This window comes from Diceros bicornis, chromosome 23, assembly GCF_020826845.1.
Source record: "Diceros bicornis minor isolate mBicDic1 chromosome 23, mDicBic1.mat.cur, whole genome shotgun sequence".
In the NCBI taxonomy this organism is placed as follows: Eukaryota; Metazoa; Chordata; class Mammalia; order Perissodactyla; family Rhinocerotidae; genus Diceros; species Diceros bicornis.
In genome coordinates, this window is record NC_080762.1 from 3,275,055 (window position 1) to 3,295,733 (window position 20,679).

Here is a 20,679-nt window from a genome sequence, read left to right on the forward strand (position 1 = left end):
AAAATTATTTGTATAATTTTTTATGGCATTTGTTAAATATCTCATAGCAAGAGGCTATATTATCTTTTTTAATTCATTAATTCATTCAGCAAACATTCAAAGTGCCAGACAGAAGGCTGGAGAAACAAAGATAAAGCTTTCCAATTAGTGGGGTAGACAACTAGCATTTATTGAGTACTGAAGGAGTTCAGAGCATGTCACCTCAAATATCACATTGATTATTCTGAGCTGGAGGAACTTGAGAAACAGCAGATTCAGGAAGGACTCTCTGACCTCCCCTTTCTATCTAAAACAGGCCACAAAATTTCCCCTGAGAAAGGTGCCCTTCCCTGTACCAGGAGGAGAGAGCATCCTGATCATCAGAGACTGGGAATTGATGCTGAAATGGATCTGTACAAATTTTCTGAAATAACGCTTATATTCCACTTTTTTTGCCGCCCTCTCCCCACCCCCCATATCTCCTAGTCACTTCCCCACAATTTACTACTCATAGCCCAAACCCCATCGTCTAGTCAATTCTTCACAAATTGATTGTTTCTTTGTCTGAAAGGTATAAGAGATTTTGGCTCTGGTCTCTTCTTTGGGTCTTCATTCTCTTGTGAAGTCTCCCATATATGAGTAAAAATTTATTACAGTTATATTTTTTTTCTCCTGTTAAACTGTCTTGTGTCAGTTTAATTCTTGGACCCAGTTGGAGACTCAAAGAGGGTAGAGAATTTTTCCTCCCTTATGGTACCTGTTATGTAACAGCTACTGTTTTTACATCCATCACTTCATTTACTTTTCACAAAACAGAAGACATGTCTTTTTATATCCATTTTACAGATGAAGAAATTGAGCCCAAAGACATTCACAAACTGAAAGCAGCAGAACTGCTTTGTGTGATTCCAAAGTCATGGTCTTTCCATCAAACCATGGTACAAAACTTATAGCCACATCTGAAGAGCTCTGGGGCAGAGGATAAGATCCCTAACACTTGCTGAGGAAGTCAGCGAAGGCTTTGCTATTGAGGCCTTCTTGCTTGAGATGCAATCAGGGCTCCCAAGTATTTAGAATTTTAAGGGAATGCATTACTGATGACCCAGAGGCAAATTATATACTATCCCTCAGGCAGAAGTAATGTTTTCTTCCTCATTGCTCCTATAGTACTTTGTTTATGTAGTCAATTTATAACTCATCCACTTCACACCTCATTGAGTTATACTGAAGCTTGTAATTGGCAGTCACAGTGGGCTGGAAGCTGCCATTTGTATTTTTATAACATCTAATATTTTAAAGCACGTACTAAGATCTGTGTGAAATCCTCTTACGTGGATAAATTAATTTATTATTCACAACTTCATGAGTTAGATACTATTACTGTCTCCACTTTACAGACAAAGAAATAGGCTGCAACATAAAAATTATCTGAAACCGTATAATAAAGAAAACACATAAGCAATGTAAAATTAGCAACTATCTATTTTTGTGTAAAATTTTGTCTTGGAGATACATTAAATAGCAAAGATAAGAACAAACATTCGGTAGTCAGACAATCAAATGCATGCATAAATTACATTTCAAAACAAAGATATGAATTGAATGTGTATTATTCTCATTTCTTTCTATTATGGATAATAGAAAGCTGATTAAGCTTTTAATTCATTTCTAGAATTTGAGATTTGCCTTTGATGTAAAGTTATCACCATTTCAAAAACACAACCTAAAACTGAAATATACTTTGTTTAGTATGATAATGAGGTTGGTTTTTTACATGGCATCATTCACTTTGTGTTCTAAGAAGTGAGGACATTTAATAGTCGGTTATAGATTTATTCATCAACGTTCATCACTACCATCCAAGGCCAGTACTGTGTCCAAAAAGCTATATTTAATACTCTTATTATGTTACACATGATCGTGTGTTCAGAAGGCTCAATGAATCCTTCTTCATGCTGCTGCTGCTAACCGTTTACACGGCCAAGGGCAGATGGTCGTTTACTGGAGGCATTAGTGCAAGAGGAGCACATACGTGCAACTAAGAATCACACGAAAGCACGGTGACCTACTGCAGCCAGATTCTCAATTTAACCATATATACCCACTTAAAAAGGGTCCTTTCTTCCTCTCTAACGCTTGGACTGATTCTTAAAACAAATGTACACAAGTTAGTTAATGCTTACGTCCCTAAGCAGACCTCAAAGACGAAAGTAAGTTGGATGAGACAAGGTCCCTGCTCTTATTCAGCACACAGTCAGCTTTTTCACTACATTATCAGAAACTAAACTCGGAAAATAATCTGGAACACGGGCATAGATCAAAGGATCCGGCTCGTAAATTTGCTCCAAAACAACAAATTGTGGGCGGTGCAATTCCGCCCCTTTGAAACTCCTGTCAGTCACGCAGTCTGTGGGCGGGGCCACGCCGAAACGCAATCTCCGTGCGCGTGAGTGCGCATGCGTCCCGGGGGAGGCGGGTGACCCCTAGAGGTTGCCGTCGCGCGTGCGCAGGTAAGACGTCGCGCGTGCGCAGGCGCTCGGCGCAGAGGCCTGCCGGAAGCCAAGATGGCGTATCGGTGTTCTCCAGGCCGCAGTTGGCGCCTTGTCCGTGTCTGAGCGGGTGTTTCGTCAGGGGCTGTGGCGAACGCCCTCTCCGCCGCCATGGCCCGGCATCGGAATGTCCGAGGCTATAACTACGACGAAGGTAGGTGGCAGGGTCATGCGGGGAGGTCACTGTCGCCGTCCCGGCCGGGCTCCCTGCCCGTTGGCATCCCCTGGGCTCTGGGAGCGTCCCGTCGGAGGGGCCAGGAGTCAGAGGAGGCTCGGCTGGAGGAAACGGCGGGACCCCGATGCCGGCGGTGGCATTGTTTGGGCGGTGATTCTGCCCTCGGGGATCGGTCCTGTTTGGGGCGGGGGCCGCGCTGCCCGGCGGCGTGCGGGACGACGTGTGGGAGGTCGGCCCCGGGGACTCCTGCACGTAAGCGTCGTCACCTCCTGCCTCCCCTGCCCTCCCGGGTCGGGGCGCGCCGCCTGCGTCGAGCTCCTCCTCCCCGACCCCCATTTCAGAAGTGCCATATGTTCCTTGTTTGTAAAACACGGGGTGTCTTAAAGGTTGCATTCATCTGTTCTGCTGTGCCTGTTAGAGCTACGTGTCAGTCTTTTGTGTTTGTTCACACGTTTAGTGCAGAACCTGGCTTCATCTAACTGATTAACTTACGTTCTGTGAATTTCAAGTTAAATTGGAAACTTAGGAGACGGTAGAAAAGATAGATATTAAAAAGGCCCAAGGAATAAGTCGATCAGATGATCTGAGGGGTATACTCAGTTCTTGGTTGATGATTCTCAAAGTAAATGTATTTTGAAATGGAAAAAAAAAGCGGTACTAGAAGGGGGCTTTGAAAAGGACTTACTGATTTTAAAAAATGAAATAAAAGGAAAAAACATGTATATGAATGTTCTCTAGGCGTTTACAAGGAGTTAGAATGTTTAGGACAAGCATAGCATCTCTATGCAGTGGATAATTATAGGCATCACCAAGCATCATACAAACTAAAATTATAAACGTATATGAATGAGTGCAGCAGAGGAGTGAAGACCTATTGCTTTGTAAAGTGCAGAGCATGTAGTGTGCTTAATATGTTGGTGGTTATTATTGACACTCCCAGCAGATTATTCTAGAACATCAGTGTGCTCTCACCCTCGAGGGTAGCTAACACCCTGTGCTACGTTTCGAGCCTGGGACCCAGTCATCCTGGCACACGTTAGGTTCCTGGTGTTCACTTCAGAATGCAGGCCGCCCTAAGTATTGCAGTGGAGGTAAGTATTGCATGTGACGGTTATTACCTGAGAAATGACTTTAGCCCACGACATATTTTTGCACGTATGATACAAAAAACGTGAATAGGCCTAATTACTACTTATTCATTTTTTAAATAAATATTTATCATTTCCTCAACCAACATTAATTGAGTGCTTATTCTTCATTAACTGAGTGCTTAGAGTACTGTTCCAAGCTTGGGGACCGATGGTAAGATGTTTGAGGGAATCTTAAGAGGGAGATGATTAGAGTATGAGATGCTGCAGAAAGGACTCACACAGTGCTATGGGAGCCACTTATTCAGAGTGGGTTGGGGGAGTTTAAGCAGGCCTTCTATGTGAAGGAAAGCTTCCTGGAGAAGAGGTGCTTGGCCTGAGGGAGTGAGTGCTACATATCTTCTCTTCTTGGCAACCCCAGGTCAGGTTGTCGTGGTGTCATGTGTCTTTGGAACAATTGATGACATCATAACCAAGCTGTTCCTTGTAGCATAAGAGGTCCATCCCCTTTTCCTGCGAATAAAAGTTATACTTACTTTAAGAGTCCAGTTTCTTTCTTTTCTTCCCAGTTAAGCTTGCGCTTGTACTCTGAGAATAATAATTTAAAAATTCTCAAAAGTCATATAACTGATTAGAGAGAGTTTGTGCTCCAAAACCGATTGGTTCCTCTGTTTAACTCGCGCACTGTCCTTCTCTGTAACTTGGGTAGTACTTCACGTGAGTACCTCAGCTACTGGTGTAAAAGTGCCAGGAAGGCAAGGTCTATGCTTTATGTTGATATTTACTCCGATGCTTCACATGCAGTAAATACTCCAGAATTTTTGTCGGGGAAAAGAACCACTTTACAAAAATCCTAGGAAAGAATTCTCTTCATCTTTTTATAGTGTAGCGCTTTTAGGGTCAATTTCAGTATTGAAAAACTGACCTAGTAAAAAAGATTTTGTCATTAATATCTAAAAATATTTTTTGTGAATGGCTTATTTGCTAATAAATTGTTATTAAATTGGGATTGTGATCTAATAATTTATTGGATGTTACACACTTTTATCCAATAGTGGTATTTAGCTAATTTTTCTTTGCTGTATACATTTGGTCTCCGCCTTTGAATATGCTGTTCCTGCTGCATGAATACCCTCAGAAATTAGCTAGCCATCCTTTGGGATTGTTTTAAATATTATATTCCCGGGAGTTTTTCCCTAGCCACCTCACTCCCCATTCTATTTTTGTTGTTCATATGTGTGTTCCCAGTAGCTCTGTATCTCTCATGTCAGGCACTTGTCGTGTGGTTTTGTAATTGCCCGTTTTCTCTTCTGTGTTCCTGGTTACATTTTAGGTTTGTAGGGATCTGGGAATGTACCTGTCACTCACTGTTGTACCCTAAATGTCTCTAATTGTCCATGGTAGTATTTGTTGAATGAATAAATACATTTATGTAAACATATTTATGTTCTTTGTGGGTTTTTAGTTTTAAATTGTTTGATTCATTAATTTATAATAAAATATGTATTAATTTGTGCCAGCTATGTGCCAGGTAGTTGGCTACACAGTGTCTTACCCTGAAGGAGCTTAGAGTCTCAGGGAGTGAAGCAGGTACAGTGCTTTGAAGACAGTCAGTTGGAGGAGTGTGCTAGAGAGTAAAAGTGGCAGGGGTGGTCAGGGAAGACTTCTGCATACAGGTGTCCTTTGAGCTGGAACCTTAACTAGGGGAAGGAAACAGCCTAATGAAAATCTGGTTAAAGAGCATTTTCTAGTCAGTGGGAGGAAAGGCCATTTAGCCTGAGCAGAGTGAACACAAGGGAGTTAGGATAAGATGGTTTTCATTGAAATTACGTAGCTCTACGTGAAGGAAAACTGCCTTCCTGTCTGATTGTATACCTTGTGTTAGTCAGTTGTATGAAAAATAAACGCTTTGGTTGTAGAGGGCACTTGATGAAAAAAATGGATGGATTTCATTTCAGATTTTTGTGAACTCTGGAAAGACTATTCAAATATGTGTTCTGTGGGATTATTATTTTTTGATCACATGAGGTGAAAACTTGGAAAAAATAAAACCCAATTAGCTTAAAAACTGAAGAACCATGTCTGTCTTTATAAATATAGAAAGTCAAACTTGTGGGTAAAATTTAGAATTTTTTTGAAAAGTAGACATTCCAAGTTAGTTTAATTTTTTTTTTTTTGATGAGGAAGATTGGCCCTGAGCTAACATCTGTGCCAGTCTTCCTCTATTTTGTATGTGGGACCCCGCCACAGCATGGCTTGACGAGCGGTATGTGGGTCTGTACCTGGGCTGTCAAAGCAGAGCGTGTAAACTTAACTACTATGCCACCAAGATAGCCTCCCCAAGTTCATTTAATTTTGATGAACAATTTAATTTCTTTTGGAGAGAATTCAGATGCTTTTGCATTAGTAACTAAGAATATAAAAAGAACTTGTAAATGAATTTATGTCTTGTGTTTTTATTTTAGATTTTGAAGATGATGATCTCTATGGCCAGTCTGTAGAGGATGATTATTGTATTTCACCATCAACAGGTGAGTTTTAAAAAAAATTAATTTCCATTATATGGGTGTTTAAAAATGTTATGTATTATTGTCATTCTGGGAGTAGAGTGTTCTGTAAGACTGTAATATTGTGTAGCATTTAAAAAGATAATTATATGTTAACTTGTAAAGATGTATAAAATAATTTCTTTACCCATGAGTAGAATTTAAAGGTTTGATTCTATCATTTAGCTTTAAACAATTGGAAGAAAATTCTGAAAACTGTGGCTTTTCCAATATTCTTTCCAGCATGCAATTAATCTAAATTGTACTGAAATGGTAATTTAGTCAAAAATGAAAGTCTAAAACTTGTGAAGACAGACAGCAGTTAATTTTCCTGGGAATCTTTTGGGTATTAGAAACATTGAGGTGTTATAGACTTCCCTTCATACAGTACTTTATCTGCTGTTAAACATTTTGGTGAATAAACCAAGTACATGTAGTTTAGACTTCTGATGGAGCCACAGAGTGATTTAGAGTTCAAATTCCTGTAGGATTCCACGTCAGAGCTGCATCTTCTGTCTCGTCTACTGAAAGATTTCTTCTTTGCCACCGTATAAAGAAGAAATTTGTATGTTCTTTCCAACAAGACTGAGTCTTTGGTCCAGAGACCTTTCTCTCACTAATTTCTCTAACAATACATCTGTCTTCAAATTTTTGTCTACTCTGTAAACAGTTGGTTAAGATGCCCTGCTCAATTTTACTATTCCATAAAATGGGGTACAATTAAATATAGTTAGGGACAGCATAAATATAATTCATACAACTCATTTTCCACAAGTTTAAAGGTTTAATGTAATTAACATTTCCATCAGATTCCCCCTTGTCTTTAATGCGCTATAGTCTGCTGAGCTGTCCTGTAAACCTGTATCTGCTTTAATCTCACTTTTAGTGTCTGAAGACCAAATGTGTCCTTTCTGACATTGTAGAATTCCTTTTTCTTTATAAAGGGGTAGGTGCTCTGAAAGTTGTCTTAGCACCTGTACTCTTCCTGTCATCTTGTTTCTTGTTCTTTGTTGCTCTGAAATGCACCTAGCTCTTTATTTGTACTTTCCTTGTTTGGCCTTAACTAATCAAGACCTTTTCTTTCTTCCTTTAATGTTACACTGTTACCAGTCGGGGTCCTGTTAGGAGATGAAAGTTGCACTAGTTATTTTGCCAGAGAGAATTTAATATAAAAAGTTGTTAACCAGGTGTTAGAGAACCAAAAATGCAAAATGTTCAACCAAAGTATCAAGAAAGTAGTAACTTCAGGCAGCATCTACCATCTCTAGTTCCTAGAGAAACAAATGGATGAGGTTGAAACCAACCTTTTAGAAACTGTGGAGGCTCCTTGGAGCTGAGATTTAGACCTGTGATGAGAGGGTTCTGCTTTATTGCTTTTCCTCTGAAGTGCAAAGGAGGGCCTGTGGAGCTGGGTCTCAGACCTCTGAGGAGGGGACACTACATGGCTGGTTCTGGTGTCTCTGAAGGGGCCCTGTGAAGCTGGGGTTCAGCCTTTTGAAGAGGGAATTCTAGCTGGCTGGCTGGTCATGGAACCTGGGGGATGTGGGTCAGGACACTGTGAAGCTGGTTCTGGGAGTTTTGGAAAAACTGTGAACTGATATTAATTGCTATTACTGGAACAAACTGCTTCTGCAAGGTGAAGTGTTGCTGGGGTGGTGGTGACCAGACAAGAAACAGAAAGGAAGGGAGCATATGTCTTCCTCCTCTGGCCTTCGAGTCTCCCTTTAGCATCTCCCTGTTGGCTGGTCCTAAAAGTAAGCCAGCTTTCAAAGAAGAAATGTGCTTCACAGAGACTTCAGCCCCAGCATCACAAAGCAGAGTAAAGAAGGCTGGGTTAGAAGCTGATAGGTGGCTTAATCAGCATTCAGAGATTCAAAAGTTGACATTTTGTAGTGATTAGGGGATAAAAGAAATTTCACTTTTTCCAAGGAACCTCCCGGGCACTTGCCATTTGCAGTGTGTTAAAAAACTTGATGGGTTAACCCTTTGGGCAAACCCTGCAATTCACCATCACGGTGGACTAGGTGACAAAGTGATATGTGGTAGCACTAACTTCATCACTCATATTGTATGCACAGTAGACGGCAGGTCATGTTCATGAAACTGAGAAGATGAAGTGAGTGTGATCATTAGATTTGAGCTTTTAAAAAACCTCTTCTACGGTAGAGACTGGATTGAAGGCGGTCCCTGAGTGGATGCAGGTGGATGAGATAGGAGACTGTATACTCATCTGGAGGAGATGAGGATATTTTAGGACAGTGTTCTCAAAATGTGGTCCATGTATTATTAGCATCACTTGAGAATTTGTTGGAAAAATAATTCTTGGCCCCACGCCAGAGTCAAAGACTGAGGGTGGCCACAGCTCCTGTTTTAACAAGCCCTCCAGGGTATGCTGATGCTTGCTTTGTTTAGGACACGGGGTGGTAGCATTGGATTTGGAAATAGATTCAGGAGGTAATTATAGGAGTTGAGGTCTATAGGACTTGGAAGTTTTTGAATATTACTTGCACAAGAGTGGAAGCCTTCATAGAGAGAGGGACCACTGAAAGATATCTTAATATTGCAGGTTAACACATTCGTTTATCAAGGCTTATCTGGATGAATCGTGCTTAATCTTGAGTAATGAGCTAACAGTACACAAGGTCAGGCATTCTGGGAGTGTTTTTCTGAGATCTGCATTTATAGCCTCGCTTTCTTGAGGTCAGAGCATCTCCCTGTGTCTCTCACAGCTCTGGAGTGTGTCCTCTGTGTGGTTCACATCCAGGACAGTCTGACTCTTTGAGAGTTACTTTTGTACACACCAAGAAGTCAACTGACTTTATCAAAGCAGGAGATAGTCAAATGGTTTTGAGTTTCTTCTGTGGCAAACTGGTGTTTTTAACAAAAGCATCGGGTTTTGGATTTTTTTTTTTTTTTTTTTTTTGGTGAGGAAGATTGGCCCTGAGCTAACATCTGTTGCCAGTCTTCCTCTTTTTGCTTGAGGAAGATTGTCACTGAACTAACATCTGTGCCAGTCTTCCTCTGTTTTGTATGTGGGATGCCGCTGCAGCGTGGCTTGATGAACAGTACCTAGGTCTATGCCTGGGATCTGAACCTTTAAACCCCGGGCTGCTGAAGTGGAGCGTGCGAACTTAACCACTATGCCACCAGGCCAGCCCCCTGGTTTTGGGTTTTTTAATTTTCAGAACATGCATAAATAATAATATCAGATATCAATAATATCAGATGAGAAAGTTACTTTTCCTCTTTAGTGGTATGTTTTCCAAGTGATTTTCAATGAAAGATGAATAGTTTTAGGATACTTTCTGTTCTTAAAGGAGCAGCTAATGTCAATGAAGAGATGATCATAGTCATGGTCTAATGAGTTCTGATAATTGAGTGACTTTATCATTTAATAGGATTTTCTCTCTAAAATTCATCAGCACATGTATTTTTTTTTTTGAACTCTATTAAGCACAGTTTTCATGATGGAAAGGTGATTTCTAAACATTACAGCTTTTTTTTTCCTTTAGAAAGATTGCCTTTGATACTGAATATTGAGCACACATCAAGGAGCTGGGGATAGCAAAAAGAGCCTATATATAAAAATTCAACGGTTATGAATTTTGTTTCAACTAATTTAATTAGAAGTGTTAGAAGATAAACTGAATCATATTAAAATTTTTAAGAGTTTATTTGAGCAAACATCACTTTGAATCAGGCAGCTCCAAACTGAAAGTGGTTAGGAGTGCTGCACCGACAGGAGCAGGGGGTGAGGTTTTCTAGAGAAGACGCGGAAGCGGAGCCAGGAAATTATTTGATGGATTGGTTGTGTCGTGAGTGGCTGCATTATTTGGGGAAGCCTAGTGGGCTTTTTGTGGTTGGCTTTGCTCTTAATCCTGGGGCGTTGACAGGCATGACTTTCGCTTAGTTTTCTGTTTGCCACCAAGACGTTAGAGCCACCTCAGTCCAGTGGCCTCTGTGTATGATTGTAGTCCTCGTTCCCAGTCCATTCCAACTCAGAATTTTTATTGAGCATCAGTTAACGTGTAAGAAAAACCCCATGCTAATAAGTTTATGAATTAGTTTGGTGTGTGGCAGCTTGCTAGAAGTCCTGTTCACACAACATGCTACAACTATATGGTGAGTAAAGAAATAGTCCTGCCTGAAGGAGTCTGGGAAGGCTTCAGGAAGGAGATGGGAGTGGGACTGGTGAATTTGGGAGTAAGAATGGCATCCTAGAGAGAGGAAGCAACAGTGCTTGAGCAGTGGCCTCATAGTGAGGCGTGTTTGGGAAGACCCACATGGTTAACGCAGTGGCAGCAGGGAAAGAGGGCTGGGAAGGGAAATAGGTGCCAAACTGTGGAAGCAGTTTTTATTGTAGGTGTGTAGTGTCAGCTTACTGAAGGTTTTTGAGTAAGGGGGTAGTATTTTAGGAAGTAACTGATGCCAGTACATAAAGTGGACCATAGGTGGGGCGGATGGAAGGGGAGACATGTAGGCCAGTGTTTCCTAACTTTCTCTGATGATACCAGTCAACTGGGAGTAATTTTAAAAATATAGCTTCCCTGCCCCATCCCAGCACCACTAAGTCAGAATCTCCAGCGGAAGAAGTCTAGAAAGCTGTATTTTTAATGAGTGCTCACATGATTTTTATTTTAAGGAAACAATTTTAGGCAGTTTTGGGAGTCAGGTTTTGAATTCTTTGAACTTTTATGTTTGTCAAAATGCCTTAAATTTTGACAGTCTCTGTGGGTGTCCAGTTTTTCCGAAAGCATTACCATCGAAGTTTGTGATTTAAATATTTAGAAAAGAATAGCATTTTCTCTCCATTGCTTTTCTCTCACTCTTTTTATTGTATTTGTTGCCTTTTGGGCGCTCATTTCATCTTCAAAGATTTGGACCATTTTTTCCCCCCAGTAGCTGTTTTCCCTGGGGAATTTCCCCTCCTTCCTTCCCTCTCCACTCCTGGCAAATCCAGCCATCACTACTTCTGAAACCATAGCCGCAGTATGGGTTTCTGAGTTGGATTTGTGTGTGGGTTAGGGGATCGGAAACCCCTCCCAGGAAAAATAGCTCCTAGGAGGTAGAGTAGAAGTCTGGACAATGACAACTTCCCTCTTCCTTGTCTATATTTCCTAAGTGAAAATTATTGAGGAAAGTATCTGATTTCTTGCCTCACTTAATTTTTGTTTGTCTTAGGTTTTTCCTCCCAGTTTAGAGCTATGAGAGGAAGTTGGGGGAAGTTTATTTGTTGCTTTTAGGCTAACAGAATAGTTTTTTGCAGCAAGGAGAGTAATTTGTAAATCACCAGGCACAAAATGGCCCAGTTTACATTTTTTAGTACTACCACATTTCATTAAATCTAAGATGCCACGGATTGTAAGACATATCATTATTTTATGTACTGCTTAAAAAAAATTGGTTATCAGTCTAGGTATTACCTAAGGCTAGGATGCCATTTGATTATAAGACACATCCCTCATTCTGAGATATTAATGTGAAAAAAGTGATCATCTTAGAGAATCTATGAAAGAGACCCTTTCACTATTTAGCCATGCTGACTTTATAATGGCAGTGTTACATTTTTGCACAAGAGGGGGAAAAATAGGAATATATACATAACATAATCTCTGCAGCTCAACCTGTAAAGTACTAGCAAAAGCAGTAATCATCTTAATAAAAATGCTTGCGCATTTGAAAAGATACATTAACTTCCTAATAAAGAAATGTTCCAGTAAATATAGGACTTTACATTAAAAAAAAAGGTGAAAGCTTGATAGAAGGAGGTGTAAGAAAGAGTTGAAACAAACAAGTAATGTTGCAAAGGCACGATCCGATGCTCCTGGATCCTGGAGAGCCAGGCAGTAAGCAGGCAGAGACAGGACACGTGGCCAGACTGAGCCAAGAGGAAGAATGTGGGGCTGTCTGGCACTGCAGTGTAATTACGGTATAATATTCTGTGGTTGGTGCTATTGGACTTTGTACCTGCTGCTATTGTGCAAAACATTGAAGTGTTGGGGGAACAGTCTCATAAACCAAAGCAACTTGAATGTGACACCCTCATCATTCCCTTATTTACCATTTGGTATGAGCTAGTTTGTGTTAAGGACACATGCATTATAGCAGAATAGATTGAATTCTCTCAACGGCTCTGTATTTCTCTTATTCTGTTCTCCTTGTCCAAGATGTCTTGCACCTCTTGTTCAGTTTTTCTGACATCTTCCTCCCTTTATTGTAACTGCTCCAGTCTTCAGTAATCACTGACTCTTCTGTGCTTCTGCAGTGCTTGTTATCTGTACTACTCATTTGGCTTTTAAAAAATGTCATTAGGTTTTTCTTCTTTGCCTTCCCTGCTAATCTGTAAGACTATGATTGATTTATACTGTGAGTAGAAAGCACTTATGCCATGGCCTTCTGAGTACAGGTGTTACACATAAGCCATAGTGTTATCTATGGTCTATATATGCATTATCTCTAAACTTTGAATGTAGTTAGTTTCCCTTACTTTCATGGATATTGCCTTCCTGAAGATGTGCACAACAGGCAGATGTGGGAATGCTAAAGCAATAGACTTAACATTTGATGTGCTCTTCCAGAAGGCCAAATGGTATAAAATCCCTAATGACACCTTGCCTTTAGAATACTGTATTGATATTTCTGTCCTTCTTTACTTGTTCTTTAATTTTTTTCCTTCATGATTGAACACAGTCGTCAGGAGTTGAGTTCAGTCGATCTCTACCTGAGGTGGAAGAGTTGACACTTCTTTGGGCGTGGGTGATTTTTTCCTTTGCCCACGTGTGTTTCATAGATGAGACTCAGGCATATATTGGCACTTTGGTATTTTGTCTTTCCTCCTTTTAATGAAATATACAATACCCGATTACGTATTGAGTGGTGACAGAGCCACTACTGCAGACTAGCACGGACTGCTGTCTGAAAGTCGGTTAGGTATATGATAGTAGTGTACAGTGTTAGCGTATGATTGAAAGTATGAGTTGTTCAGAAGTTAAGGCCTATGATTTTGGTCGACTCATGGGTTCAGGCAAAATTAGCAATTCTTGGAAAGTGAAAATTAACCTAGTCTGTTTAATTATGCAAACAAGCAAGTTTGATATGAAGTTTGAAATATTTGTACCAACAAAGAGAAAATTTCAGGGAAGATGGAGTAGTAGGCAAAGATGAGATATTAGGAAAGGTAGCTTTTGAAAACTGGAGAAAGTAAGCTCAGTGGAATGGATTTGGAGAAGGAGGAAAGGAAAGAAGATGCTTATAAGAGGCTAATGAATAGGAAGGACATTTGAGCAGGATTTGGGGTATGATATGTTTTGTCTTTGTTTTTGTTTTCATCCATTATTATAGAATGTGGGTAAATGGCTGTAGGTGGAAGGTCAGAATCTTTCATTTTTACTGTAACTTTTGTAAAAAAAGAAAAAGTTAGTGGGAAATGGTTGTACTATAACATTCGTCAATCATTTTATATTCTAGCTGCTCAGTTTATTTACTCACGACGTGACAAACCTTCAGTTGTTGAGCCAGTAGAAGAATATGATTATGAAGACCTAAAAGAATCCTCCAATTTGCTTTTGAACCATCAGCTAAGTGGAGTTGATCAAGGTATAGTAAAATGTAGTATATCTGTGTTTCTTATCCAAACATGATTAATAATTAATATATTTGAATTTACCAATTTTATCAAGTGAATACCAATTTTATGAAAATTATGAACAAGTAATTGTTCGTAATAGTGATTGTGGGTAGTACGGGTACAAATGTATCATATCTTCAAGAAAAATTTACATTTTATTAAGTATATTTTGTGAAGAGTGTATAGTTAACTGTATGGTTGGAAATTGATTGACTGTTATTTAGTAGCTTGAATTTTTGATTGAATTATCCCATTATCTCATCTTCTTAGAGAAGCTGCAGTGATTTTTTTCTTTTAGCAATATTTATTGTTTCATAAGCTCTATGTAGAATTTATGATTAGATTACAGAAGCTCATTTCCTTAGCAAAGTGTTAGGTTCCAAAAGGCTAGGTTTTTAAAAAAAAAAAGTTGTGAGTCCAGAATAACACTATACAAGTCCTGATTGAGCTTATCTGTGTAAATTAAGTTTCAAGAGAGAACTCGTAAATGGTAATGACATTGGTTCTGAGTTTGCTTCTTTTCAATTCTGTTAAATATTTTAACAAAGATATTTGTATTTTGGCTTTGGTCTTTTATAAATAAATTTCAAACATGACATTGTTTCAAACATATCAAGTCATAGATTGGTGAACGATGTGGCAGAACTAAAGTGGCCATATAACAGTAATGCCATCTGTTGGTAGTGAGCAGGGCTGAGCCGATTTTGCTCTCTCTCTGGAGTGTGGCTTTGTTCTATAAATGTTTTTAAATTGAAAATTTATAATAGTTAATTTGAAAACAGAAAGGGGAAATGTGTGAATCTGAGAGCTGATCTTTGAATAAATCAGTAAGATATGTATCAGCTGCTAACCAAATCAAGAAGAATGGAGAGAAAGCACAAATATGCAAAATTAGAAAGCAGAAAAGGAGAAAACATACAGATTTAAAAAATTTCTTTATCAACTCTGCAAATACATTTGATAATCTGGATAAAAGTTTGTAAAGGAGCTGCTGTATAAACTCAGTAGTATTTGATTGTATGTTTAAAGAAAGTGTTATAGTTGTCATTGTGGGGTGGGAGGATAGGAATAGAGTAGAAGTCTTGTGTTTTTTCTGCTCTTCCTCAGAATGGTTAAGGAGGTATGAAATTCAGAGGTGAGTTTGAGAATGAAAGTTAACTGTTCCCACCTGACGTACCTAAGTAATTGCATGATAACCATAATAATGATTGTAGCTAACCTTTACTAAATGCTTTCCAGGTACTGTTCTCAGTGCTGTTCAGGTATTAAAGTATTTAATCTTCACAAGAACCTTATGAGGCCAGTTGTCCTCATCTTACAGGGTAGGAAAATGAGACACAGAAGTAACTTGGCTGAGGTTGCACCAGCTAGTAAGTGGCATTAAGGGTACGAACCAAGATGGTCTGACCCCATTTCTCTACTCATTGTGTGTGTGTATAAAATAGTTGCTGTAATTAATTAGAAGGGGCCCTGATGCTAGCTATATTAAACATTCTGTTCCAGTTTCAGTAATTCATGTATTTATGAAATAGGTATAATTTTCCAAGTATAGCTTATTAGCCTAAAGTTATCTTGGACTCAAGCAAAGCAGAATTACCCAATATTTGAGGAATTTATTTTTAATAATTAAAAAAGGGAGCAATGAAAAAAGTATCAAATAATTTTTTTTTTAAGGAAGGGTATTGCCAATAGATTCCTTGTTCAACATGTAAGCATGTAAAATGCAATATAAGTGCATTCTGTGAAATGGTTTCGTGGAGTACAGAACACCTGCGTTCTGTTTTGATTACTGCTCACTTAAAGGTGCCATGATTTTCAGTCATCTTAGCTTTATGAATTAGGGTTTGCGTGACACACCTGGGTCATAGAGTTATTGTGAGGATTACAAAAGATATAAATATATAAAAGTATTTTGAAAATTGTCACGTGCTATACAGGTGTAAATGAATGTATTCATCCATTTTTATTCAGTGGCCTCTAGGTACCAGGTACTAACTATTTTAGGATCTAGGGATATAAAGCCTCTGCTCTCATGGAATTTACTATCAATAATGAATATTATTACTAATTACTTTTTAGAATAATGTAGTCATCAGAAAATAAAAATCCTTAGAGATATCATACTTTCAGATTTAAATTTTTTATTTTTAAAATGAATGCCCATTCTTCTCTTAAACTACTGGACTTCCTTATTTTTATGGCATTTTTATGTAAGGTTATCTTGCCCATTTTTAAAGAGTTATTAAGGATGAATTTAGTTGGCTGGGGAAAACTGGAGTTAGCCTGAAAGAAAATTGAAGGTAGTAATTTAAGAAATTTAAGAAATATATTTAGGGGCCGGCTCCCTGGCTTAGCGGTTAAGTGCGTGTGCTCTGCTACTGGCAGCCCGGGTTCGGATCCTGGGTGCGCACTGACGCACCGCTTCTCTGGCCATGCTGAGGCCGCCTCCCACATACGGCAACTAGAAGGATGTGTAACTATGACGTATAACTATCTACTGGGGCTTTGGGGGAAACAAAGGAGGAGCATTGGCAATAGATGTTAGCTCAGAGCCGGTCTTCCTCAGCAAAAAGAGGAGGATTAGCATGGATGTTAGCTCAGGGCTGATCTTCCTCACAAAAAAAAAAAAAAGAAAGAAATATATTTAGTGATTAACGGGGTTTACTAACAAGTTAGAAATATTCCCATACCATCCCTCCCTTTCTGTACATGCAAAAAATCATCAGTGCAGACATCATCATCATTGACTAAAAATAGATATTAGTGTATACAAGTTACACTTTTTTCAAGCATTAGTCATTATTATTTAGGAGACATTTATTATAGTGATTTTTTAATTAATGAAATTATTCCTCTGATAGGGGAAGATAGGTATATTGTAGATAAAAATATAATCATTATAAATAATTTTTGCCAAGGAAAAAGGAGAGTCGAACATCCTACCATAGTTTCAAATCCTTTTTTCAGTTTTGAAGATCGAGGGTTCTTTCATGACACCATATAGTGTAGCTTTTAATTATTGTTGTCTCTTCTAGCTCGTCTTTATTCCTGCCTCAATCACATGAGAGAGATACTTGGAGATGGTGTGCCAGACGACACATTGATTGAAGCAATTCTGAAGAACAAGTTTGATGTGCAGAAGGCTTTGTCGGTGGTTCTGGAACAAGATAAACTACAGAATTTGAATGTCAGGAGTGAGAGAGCAATATCTACAGGAAAGGTGGCAAAAGGTATGCTTTTACTTGTTCTCTTTTAGTTGTTTTAAGTGAATGCTTTAAAAGAGGCTTTGATTTGCTTGTGCTGTTAAGAAAAATGGGCAGAACATTTTGCATGTTACGGTAACTCTTGATTACTATCAATTCATTTTCTAGTTTGTGAATTTTTAAACTGAGTGCTGTGTTACCTTTCCCTCTGGTAAAGCCAGTTTTTTTTTCTCCTGCTTGTTTGCGTAACTAACAGAATATGGGGAAATAAAATCAGATAAAAACAAGACAAGACACTTTTTGCTTCTTGTTAGTGGCTTGGGGAGCTTTTTAATTATTGTTGTTGTTTTTTAACTCTAATGGTTCAGGACATGGAAATTAATAGCCAGATAATTAATGTCAAAAAATCCCTCTATGCTTATAGCAGATGTAAATGTAGTTTAGTTTTAAGTATCATAAATATCATAATTATAGTACTGTTGCATTTCATAGACCTTTAATTTTAAATTTATAGAATTTGGGGTTAAATTTGGAATTAGTTGACATAAGAAGGGAAGTGAGGTACCTTTGTGTTAATTGGTATGATATCTGGCAGTAGGAGCATGGTGATTTCTTAACTGGGTTGATATTTCTTGTAACCTGAGGACTAGATTTTTGCCACAGCAAAGATGTATGTAGTCTGTTACAGTGAAATAAAGGTGGTTTTTATTTTCTGTTTAAAAAATTTTTATTTTGGGGGGGGATGCACTTTTAACTGACCAATATGAGAATAAGTCTGTAATATATCATCTATATTAATAGTTTATCTCAGCTCATGGTAGAAATTATGGGGTGTGATTTGTTTACTTGTTTTTAATACAGTAAAAATACGGAAGGTGAACCTAGTTCTTTCCATTGGTTTTTTTTAGATGATTTGAATTTGAGCCAATCCTGACTATAAGTATGTTAAAACCTCACATTATGAAATTTGTGAAAATTAGAACATTGACTAACTTGGTATTACATTTGTATATATCGGTGAACAAAGTATGAAGGTCACTTTAGATGGTTAAAGGGAGGTAAAATTCCTTTATTATTGTTCCTTAAAGTGTTCATTTTTTATTAAGTAATGATCAAGTATCACTTTACTCATGTCATAATCGAAAATATCATTTAGTAATTAAATGCCTCATTTCATGTTTCTTTTTGGTTGCTGTGACTGTCTTCTGCATATGTCAACCATTCATCTGAAAATTAATGGCTCTTGGAAGGTAAGGAGTCTTATTATCTTCCTCTGAAGTTTCATCTGATAACGTTCAATACCTTTGTCCTCAATCCACACACCATTTGGATTGTAGTAGCAAACTCTTTGATTTTTCTGGCCCAGTAGCAAAATATGGATTATATCATAATTCCTCAGTTGTACCAAGTCACTATTTACTCAATAAAAAAAAGAAACTTGACAGACCTAAAAGTGAAAAGAAACTAGAATCATGTAAGTTAACAAAAGAACTGTCGCTAGCTGACCTAATTGATGATATGCCAAGAGATTCTTGTAAAAGTCAGCTGTCAGTCAGATTATCATCCACAGATAGTCTGGAAAGTCCACTTTCAAAGAGTCTAGATGCTGATTTGTTAAGACCTCATGCATCTGAATGTGTTTCCAAAGATGATTCTGCATTCAAAGGAATACCAGATTTAAAATCCTTAATGGTAAAGAAGACAGTACCTCATAACTCTTTATTTATTCAGAATGATTCACTACCTGATTTGCAAAATATTCCAGTACAAAAAAGCTTAGAAAGTTTAAATAATCCTTTGCTTTTAACTAGCTCATTGGAAAATATAGCTCTTGATAATTTAAATGCTAGTAAAATGACTGAAGTTGGAAGTGTTTCTTTAGTTGAACAAAGTGCCAAGAATTACGTTTTAAAAAATGACAATTTGCAGTTTTCCCAATGTGAAAGTCCATCCCTAGCTGAACTGTTTCAGGAACACAAAGAAAACAAGCCAAGCCAATACTTTCCTTTATCAGATCTTTGCAACCAGTCATCTGCCAGTTTCACAGATCTAAGTTTGGGATCCTTTCACCTGTCACAACCAGCAAATCCGTATCAGTCTTCAACTGGAATATCAGAATTAACAGGATCTCTGTCATCTTTGGCATTTCGTAAAGCTTCTCCTACAAAAGACCTTGAGGATTTGTCACTTTCTGATTTGATTGCAGAAACGATTGATACAGACAACTCTCAGATTAAGAAAGATTCCTTTATGCTCAGTTTATCTGAAATGAGGTCACCTGGGCTAGATTCAAATATTGATCTTAGCGTCCTTATAAAAACCCCAGGTTTTGTTCCAAAACCTGTAGCAGACCAATCAGTTGCTCCAACACCAGGAACTAAAGTTCTAAGTTTGAAGTTAGGGAAAAATTCCAATTCCACTAAGGATAATAAGAGAAGCAGTAAAGGCTTCCTGACTAGGAAGCCACCTTTTTCTGTCTCTTGGACCAAGGCCCTTGCTGCCAGACCTTCAGCTTTTGCTTCAACACTGTGTCTTCGTTACCCATTGAGAAGCTGCAAGCGACGCACCCTTGAACTCTATAAGGCTTTTCTCTATAGCAGACAAGTTCAAGACGTGAAGGACAAAGAAATAAGTCCTCTCATAGCAATAACCCCATTTGATTTCAAATCAGCCTCCCCCGATGACATTGTAAAAGCTCATCAAAAGAAAGCTTTTACTAGAGAATAGTAACAAAAGGAAAACTTGTTAACTTTATAACTGCTGTAGAGCTTTTTATTTTAAATTAATTTAAAGTGTTGATAGTGTTACTTTATGAGATTTAAGTTGTGATTTTTATATTAAAATTGTCTTAAGTCAGTTGATAACTTTAGGTGACATTTTTGCACTGAAATTTTTTTTACTACATCTTTTTTTAGTGATAACTGGCTTTATTTAAGTTGATAACCTATAATGGGTGTATGTTTACAAAGTGCATATGGAAACTTGATATTATGAAATCAAATCTCAGATATTTTTGTTTAAAGCATTCAAATTTATAAGTTTTTATAATGAGACATTTTCTTTTATAAAATATTTTTGTGCTTTGTTCTTAAACGAAAATGCCTCCACTTGGTATTATTATAGTTTAGTGATAAAGATTTTTCTTATATGTAGCATATAGCATAGCTGAGACAATATTATATTTTAAAATATTAGTGATATTCCCAGTTTCATTATTTTTCTGTAGGTGAATACTAAAATATTTCTATTAGAAAATCTTAAAATTCCTGACTTTTAAAAACACTGTGGAGGTTTTTGAAATACATTTCTGACGATAATAAAATGTAAATCCTTTAAGGGACCATGTAAATATTGACGTTGGATTAATATATAAATTATTTTTATACATTTTCAAAATCATTTGTCCTAAATGCATACTTTAAAATAAATCTATGCAAAGTGTTTTCAAGTATGGTTGTAAGTTCTTTGAATAGATGATTTTATCAGATCTTTTAAACTTTTTTTACTGTAAG

General features: G+C 37.8%; 1 protein-coding gene across 2 annotated transcripts in view; it reads left to right on the forward strand.

Moving 5' to 3' along the window:
• The first annotated feature begins 2,503 nt into the window (after window positions 1–2,503).
• Window positions 2,504–20,679, forward strand: part of HBS1L (HBS1 like translational GTPase) — a 79,146-nt gene continuing 60,970 nt past the window's right edge. Inside the window, exons 1-5 of one of the 2 annotated variants that reach the window (XM_058566238.1) lie at window positions 2,504–2,682; window positions 6,257–6,322; window positions 13,805–13,933; window positions 17,000–17,194; window positions 18,423–20,618. In XM_058566238.1, the coding sequence (XP_058422221.1) occupies window positions 2,640–2,682; window positions 6,257–6,322; window positions 13,805–13,933; window positions 17,000–17,194; window positions 18,423–19,894 (1,905 nt within the window). In that variant the 5' untranslated portion in view covers window positions 2,504–2,639 and the 3' untranslated portion in view covers window positions 19,895–20,618. Of the gene's footprint in view, window positions 2,683–6,256; window positions 6,323–13,804; window positions 13,934–16,999; window positions 17,195–18,422; window positions 20,619–20,679 lie in introns of those variants that run through there. The other variant, XM_058566237.1, reaches the window with a different exon arrangement.